At 37.3% G+C, this 7,912-nt stretch overlaps 1 protein-coding gene across 7 annotated transcripts in view; it reads right to left on the bottom strand.

Annotated features, from left to right (window-relative positions):
* Positions 1-870: 870 nt before the first annotated feature.
* Positions 871-7,912, bottom strand: part of KCNC2 (potassium voltage-gated channel subfamily C member 2) — a 104,979-nt gene continuing 97,937 nt past the window's right edge. The window contains exons 3-4 of one of the 7 annotated variants that reach the window (XM_086471664.1): positions 6,862-7,029; positions 871-980 (exon numbers count right to left, since the gene is read on the bottom strand). In XM_086471664.1, the coding sequence (XP_086327790.1) occupies positions 871-980; positions 6,862-7,029 (278 nt within the window). Of the gene's footprint in view, positions 981-2,063; positions 2,128-2,838; positions 2,976-6,861; positions 7,030-7,912 lie in introns of those variants that run through there. The other 6 variants (XM_086471686.1, XM_086471658.1, XM_086471671.1 and 3 more) reach the window with 6 other exon arrangements.

Raw genomic sequence — 7,912 nt, 5'->3', positions numbered from 1 at the left:
ACACCAGGGTGACAAAACAGATTCTGGAGAATTTCCCACTGAATAGGATGGAGAGAACATAATTACCACATCGTAGCACTACAATGCCTCATAAACATAGAATAGACTAGATCATCTACCACAAAAATCACAGAAAGTAACTGATCAAAGAATATCTCTTTTATGTAAAATATACATTTGTAGGATATAATTTTAATACATATTTTATACTTATTGATGTCAGGTTTGCAACACTTTGAATTAAAAAAAAAAAAAAAACCAAAAAAAAACCCAAAATAGTCTTGCTGCCAGAATTTTATTTCTCATAATACTTATACTTTGAGGTAACAATGAAAGAAGACTGTGTGCTGTGAACAAAGTAGGTGATGTCTGTCTGCAGTCACATTTCTGTTATCAAAGTGAAAAGTAATCCTAAGACTTGGCATGTAAACTAGAATTCATACAAATATAGGTCATGGCAAACTGAGGAAGCAAGGACTTATGCAAACCTACTCTGTTCATATTTGTGACCTTTGAAAAATATACCATTATTATGACAGAAGTCAAGACAGATGTAGTTTACATCACTATCATTATTGTGTGTCTTTGTATGATCCACAGCACAACTTACTGCAGGAACCAGGAAGAATACACACAGGGGTGTGGGTCTTTGCATGGAGCCTTAGCAATGATGACTTGAATTCAGCTTTCCTGGATATAGATAAAAACTGATATTCCATGCATACACATTTTATTTACAGCTGACTCATCAACAGTGACTAGTCACCCCTTCCTCTGGCAGCAGTAATTATGAGCAGTCTTTAATCTTCTTTAACAAGCTCTACTTCGCATATAAAGTCTCAGTGACCTCCTCAAGACGTGAGTTGTTTATCAGGGCCCATTCAGCAGCAGCAGTCTCTTTCCAGTACAGTCCTTGGTATGGCTAAATTCCATTGTCCCTTTTTCAGCAGTCAAAAATCCATGATAAATTCTGTACAACACTGTAGTTAATATAACAGCAGCACCAGATATTATATTAATTCCTTTGCTAAAAGCTGTTTGCAATTATCTCTCTATTGACAATATTTTACCAAAACTAAATCAATGTACATCTCTAAATATCAGAAAGGTATACTTTGATAAATACATTATTGTACAAGAATTCTGACATGCAGGTCATGCTATTGGGCTAGGCTATATACAGAAGAACATGTTACATGGTCAACAATAAGTTATATTTCTTTTCCTAACAAAAAATAAACCATGACAATCAGGGATTATTCAACAATCTCAAGGATCCCTTAAGATTTGTGTTATTATGGTCTTCCCCGTGTAGTTCTAAAACTCTACAGCTTAGGGTAATTTTTCCTCACCAGCCCAGAACATCAAATCTGCCATTGCATTTCTCCTGTTGCATAAACAGAGGTTAATATTGAATGAAAAAGCCACTAGAGGAGATACAGTTTCAAAACTGTAAGGAATGCTGTTGCTAGGAGGAAAATTAGTGCAATAGGCAACCGGTCAGTACTGTAAAGCCACTACTAAAGCCCACTTGAAAAATCTTCAGAGTGCTCACATGAGTTAGTCTAGATGATACTAACTTGCACTTCAAAAATATATGTATTTGTATCCATATACATAAGTATAGTCCATATGAAAAAAAAAAAAAGAGAAAAGGAGAAAAACGTCCTTAGTTAACGTTAAAAGAGGGGGGCATTTTAACAGTATCTCTGTGCTTTATGGAGACAGATGGAGAATACAGTAGACAGGTTGCAAAACAGACAGACAAACAACATACAGGACAAAGCACCTCAAAAAACATTGACTGAAGAAATTTTTGAAGCTCGTGAGCCAGAGGTATAAGGCTGGTAAAAAAACCCAAGTTGAGAACTACTACTCTCTCACAGTGGTACAAAAAAGCCCCCAGTAATCTTCTCAATTTTACTTGGTACTCAGCCTCTGAAAATGTTGAAGAACCCTGGAGTAGAGAAATGACTACAGTACCAAGCAGCACTTGCTAGCTTAAAATTGCAAGTCTGGATGGCGTTTACCTTTCTTGCATGTTTTGTGCCTTCCCCAAGCCATTAAGAAAGAGATCTGGCTTCTGCTTGCGTGTAACCAGTAATGACAACCTCTTTGCAGTTATCTGTGTGCAAACAACCGGAGACATTCAGAACTCTGATACAGCAATCCAGTACCGAAATAAGTTAATCACAAAATAAAGCCATTTATAAACAAGTAGATTGTTAAAAAATAAAGGAAAAGGTTAAACAAAGAAAAACAATCCCACATGCAGACCAGTTTATCAGTGCTTTCATTTCAGCAGGATGGTACAATGCGAGAACACACATCCAGAGCCCTCTGTGGTCTCCGCGATCGGCAACACTGCTTTTCAGGTGATGGAGACAGGATGGTCCATGCAAATGAGCAGACTCAAGTCACATTGTGTGCAATCAAGACACGATTCCAGACATCTTCAGAATGGATTAGAGTCACAAGAAATGGAGGTTCAATGGAGTGACTGATAATTAATTGGAAGCACAATATTTTAAGTAAATCTCCCTGAAAATATGTTTATTTATTTAATATACTGGCCAACGGCATCCACTAACTGTCCTTTTATTGCCACAGGAAAATAAGACAATATAGTAGACAAAAGGAGAAGCGCTATCTTAGGTAATCTTTAAAAGCCAAGATAAAAATCTTCAGCTACCCAAGTGGCATTTCTTACTACTGACAGTTATATCATGCAGGACTTATACCATATTTGTGGAGCCTATGGTTAATTCTACATTTATTTCCAATACGTGGTAAATAGTATTTGAATTAATACTATGTAGCCGATTGATGCCATCTGGTTTACAAGATGGAAGGGATGGGAGACCGAGAGCGCCTTAGAGGACAAGGTGAGCTGTAGGGTGATGTTACTGGAGACAGTCGCAGAGCATTGCCTGTCAAGCCAGCTATGTTGTTTAAGCTTCGAGATTTTTCATACCCTTGTATGAGAAAATGCACAGACATCAGTTGAATTCAGCCAAAAAAATAGACAAAGACAAACAATACAATGTAATGTAATCCAAGGAGCTATCTGGGACTCAGAGGGAATCTGCCTGCAAAAGAACTCAATGCTGAGACACATTACTACCAAAAGATATTAATAAATAAAATTATTTACAAATTAATGCAGCTATTCTTCCCCAGAAAATTAAACAGACCACCACACAAGAGGTCTGACCTGCTCTTCCACACCCCGTCTTGCACTCGGCACCGCTTTGTTGGCTTCAGCAGGGTAGCACAGAATACAAGATAAAGGATCCCAAGAGGGTTACTGGGTGAGCTATCTGGCTAAGCACGATCAAAAACCCATTAAGACAAACTATAAAAACTGTTAGAATTATATAATCTCTGCTAAACCCAATTCCTAATAAAGGACTATTTTTCTTTTAAAATAAATAAAACAAAAAGCTGATAAATTGCACGCAGTATGTGTAAATCACTTCTGCAGAGGACTGAATGTTATATTAGAAAGAAGCTCCATCTTCAGAAATATTAACCCTAAGACTTTGTGTCTAATATTAAAGTATAACAACATAGCAGAGTTTGACGTATTTGCAAATGCCTCCTGATCAGCAAATTTAAAACACCACATTTGTGCTCCTTCTCCAGCTGATTCGAAATAATCCACATAAGCAAGTAGTAGATAGTTTATTGTTAAATGAGGCAACCACAAAATGCTTCACAATTTGGAGGGAACATTGCACTTGCAGGCATATCTGTTCACATACACTGTGAGCTCTAGCTACATACTTTTTGCTACATACAGATTGTTTTCACCTTGTGAGTAGAGGCTATGCTGTAAAATGATGGAAAAGCATTGCTACTCACTGCATCACTATCTTCATACGCAAGTATCTTCAATAGCACCTGAATAAGCCCCCCACTTATGAAGAAAAGGATTAGCACATCAGTCTGGAAAGAGATATCAGCAAGGAAATACAACAAAGATGAAGGTGGACAGGACCTTCCTCCTCAAGTACATGGATACTTGCTTCACCGCAAGCATGAGAAGTCCCACGGATTTCAATGGCACTACCTATTTCCTTGAAGACAATATGCATCTAAGCATTTGCCAGGTTAAGACATTCAGGCATAAATTGCTTACAGTGAAATACTGAGACTCTTCTGACAGAAACTATAAAACGTCAGTGACAATACAGCTAAAGATTATACAGGATGTCACCAGACACTTTTTTTTTCTTATTGAAATCATTACTGGATCAAATTCCAGATCTCCAGTTGACAGAGAGTTGTTAGGAAAAATCATATCTCAGGTTCTCCCCTAATGACAATTAACATATTTCTTACCTACTGAGAATTGCATCCTGTAATACTATATTTAGAGCAAATGTATAACCTCATGTGTGCTAAAACATTGTGCAATGTTATCTCCAGATTGCAAGGGCAGGCTAGACTGTGATGCTTCACAGACTTCTGATACATTTCAAAAACAGCCTCTCCAGTTTTTGAGTTTCTATCAGTATTTACACAGATCAGAAAGAATCATGTTTGAAAGGGGAATCAAGGGGAAGCACAATGCTAGTGTATATATTTAACCTCCCCTGTAAATATAAAGCTTACAAAACAAAAAAAATCAAAATAATCAGGTAGTTTTCTTACACAGGAACTAGGAAAGTATTTTTAAAAATACTTTTTCCTGCTACTTTTCTAATGATAAAAGCAAAGAACTAGCAGAGGAAGATGGTAAAGATGATAAAGAAAACATGAACGCCTAAAGAATGAAAACCAGATACACAAGATGAATAGAGATAGAGGCGTGATCCAAAGTCAGTACTTCCCAGGTATTTCAGTGGGGTTTGCATCACTTCTGAATCGGTATCTTACAGATGGAGATACAGTGTTAATGCAAAAAAGCTCAGAATAAATGATCATGGAACAAAACCAAGGACCAACCAAGGAACCAACCAAATAATAAGGATGTACCAAAAGAAAGAGGTGAGGGGGGTGAAATTAAAAAGTAGTAGACTCAATGTGTCAAATTCAAGTGTTCAAAACCGTTTGGATGCTACTTGAAGATGTTTTCTGCTTATGAGCTAACTTCCCTACTCTGTATAAAATAAACTTGAAAGCCAGTCGCTAAAACATTTCAGTCTAGACTAAGGTTATCATCAGAGCCAGTTAAAGAGCACATTTCTCATTGAGAAACTTTCAGTTCTGAACTCAAGCCCCATTTTTCTAGTAAAAAATATGAAACAATTTTCTCTTGAATCTAGATTTTGAAATGAAAATGTTCATGTGGTCCCAGTATCAAATGTTTTATGAATATGCTTTTAGTAGCTGATGGGTAACTTCTTTTATTATTTCTGATCTGTTCTAATTATGGTTACTGCCAAGTGAACAGCACTCTAATGTTTGTACTAACATTCCTAAAAGAAGTCAAGATCTTTACCTTGCAAGATAAGGCAATCTGCCTTATTCAGGCCTTCCTGACCTCCTGAAAGACTGGACTTATACCATTAGAGATATTGTAAATAATCCTAGTTTTTCAGAAGACAGTGCAAGTGGAATGTGTCTAAATCTGTGCAAAAACATGTTTGCAACAAAGTCCCATTTAATCTAAACATTATATATAGGAATATGTAAAACACAGGAGCACAGAGGCAATCATACTCTTTACAAATACCATAGACATCGAACTCTGGTTGCTTATCTGCCTTCACAGGTTTAACTTACTGAGCTCATGCTTTTGAAATGTAAAAAGAGCATTTGCAGACTAACCCAAGAGAATTCCTTTAGGGTCTATGGCTGGCTGGGACAGCTATGTTTGCTGTACACAAAGCAAGTTTAAAAAAATAAAGGGGGGGGGGGGGGGGGGGGGGGCAGAAAAATCTCAGCCAAAAATGTTTGCCCAGTGCCACATGGCTACTGTAGATGAACTCTGAGGTGAACGACTGCACATCAGCACTCAGGAATGTGAAACCTGTTGGAGTGATACAATTTGCCAAAAAGCCAAAGCAATCCTTATCTAAAGAAATGGCAAGACTACCCCTGGCATTGCTGATTTTGGGGCTATGCCCGGAGGTTAGGTTTGCAGCCCCAGCCAGCTGTGGCCTGATGGGGGCCACACCATCAGTCATATGTTTGATACAGATAACGACAGAAGATTTTGCAAACTCTACCTGGGGAACCCAATCCTCCTGAAGAGTGAGTAATCAGATTTAAAGAGGCTGAATAACTAGAAAGGCATTTTTAGAACCTTGGAGGATCAAACGTTGCTTACTGTAGTTGAATCCTGGCTGGGGCAGACAGTCACCTTTTGGCATCAGTGGTGCATTACAAAGTGGAAACATTCTGTGGCATTATAAACTCAAACTTTTCTTTGAAAGAAATCTAAATAACATCTCATATGATATGCTTTGTTGTGTTCAGAACAAAAATGTTGCTTACTTCTGACATTTCAACCTTTTAAGTGTAATTTATTCAGCTGTAATTTTTACTAAGTTATTAAGTGCAGACCAAAGTTATTAAATAATTAATTTGTCTTTTAGAATGACAAATGGTATTGAGTGAGGAGTGGTTGAGCGAGCAAGGTCTGAATTGCAGGCTTTTTCATTAAAGATTAGAGACAAATGAAGACACAAGTGAAATGAAGGTCCAACAACAAGCACATTTTGTGAAGACTAAAGGGGATGAGTGTTTCTAAAAGGAAAGCAGGAAAAGAATGACTAGGAATAAAGAAAAAAAGATACATTGTGAGTACAGTCTTTCCCCTAAGAGCATTGTGCACATCATTTTACTCTAAGTTTGCTTTTCACAAGCACATTGCTGGGTAACCTTTTACGATCTAATGAAAGAAGTCCATACCTTTCCTGATCCCTCCATCAGTAGCACACGTGTAATCACCTGTTGTCAGTAGGAAACATGTTCCCCCTCTTCTGTTTTTGTCTCTTGTACTAGAGCGTCTGATGGGAGGGAGCCTTTCACCAGGTGAGAGTGGCTGCTCACTTCCTGCACTGTCTTCACCTGATAACACTGGTTAAAGCACCATGCCCATTTACAGACAATAATGAATGAGGAAATGAGACATCACAAAGAGCTTACGCTGAATGCTGGATATTCCCATCACTCAAAATATAGTTATAAGGTAAATCATTAGAAGAAAACAAGATTGCAATTCACCATTAATCAGTACCAAATGGCAAAAAGTATATTTTTATTCAAGAACAAATGAACTTTTGATTTTCCTGTTCTTCTTTTAAATCCATATAAAGTTATACTAAACTAACATGAAATAAGAAACAATCAAATCAAGGCTCAGTTAGTTGCCTACTATGGATTGTAACTTTTCAGTCTACAGTCAGCCTTGGATATTTCAAACAAGTATTTACTATTTGGCTATCCTTTTTGTTAAACAAGAGGTCATGTTTTTGCTTAGAATATGTGGTTTAGCGTATTTTAAAGACAACCCCTCCCCCAGGAGGGTTAAATTTTCAACATTTGGCACTAAAACCTGTTTAATAACACACTTAGCTTTCATTTTATACATACCACACTTGCACTGCTTATCATCATAAATACCCAACATTAAATGCTGTCTTTGGTCTCTGTAGTTTATTTTGTCAAACAGTGAAACTCTTACCTCTCCTGATTCGGCACTCCCAAAGGACTCTCTTTTAAAATTATCTACTATTTCAGATTCAGGCCACACGTCAAGAAAAAAATCTCTGCTCAGTATAGCACATAACAGGTAATGGCATGTTACTGACTTCAACTTTACCTTTGCATTTAAACCTGAGCATGTGTTTTTCTGAACTGGTAATGCAAAAGGCTATATTCAGCCTTGAAGCTTTGCACAGAATTCCTAGTGACTCTAATAGCATTCTCTACCAGAAATAAAGCTACAGTGCATGATGTG

Source organism: Leptosomus discolor, chromosome 1 (genome assembly GCF_034619465.1).
Source record: "Leptosomus discolor isolate bLepDis1 chromosome 1, bLepDis1.hap2, whole genome shotgun sequence".
Lineage (NCBI taxonomy): Eukaryota > Metazoa > Chordata > Aves > Leptosomiformes > Leptosomidae > Leptosomus > Leptosomus discolor.
Note: the sequence above shows the minus strand (reverse complement) of the source record. Positions and strands in the feature narration are given on the sequence as shown.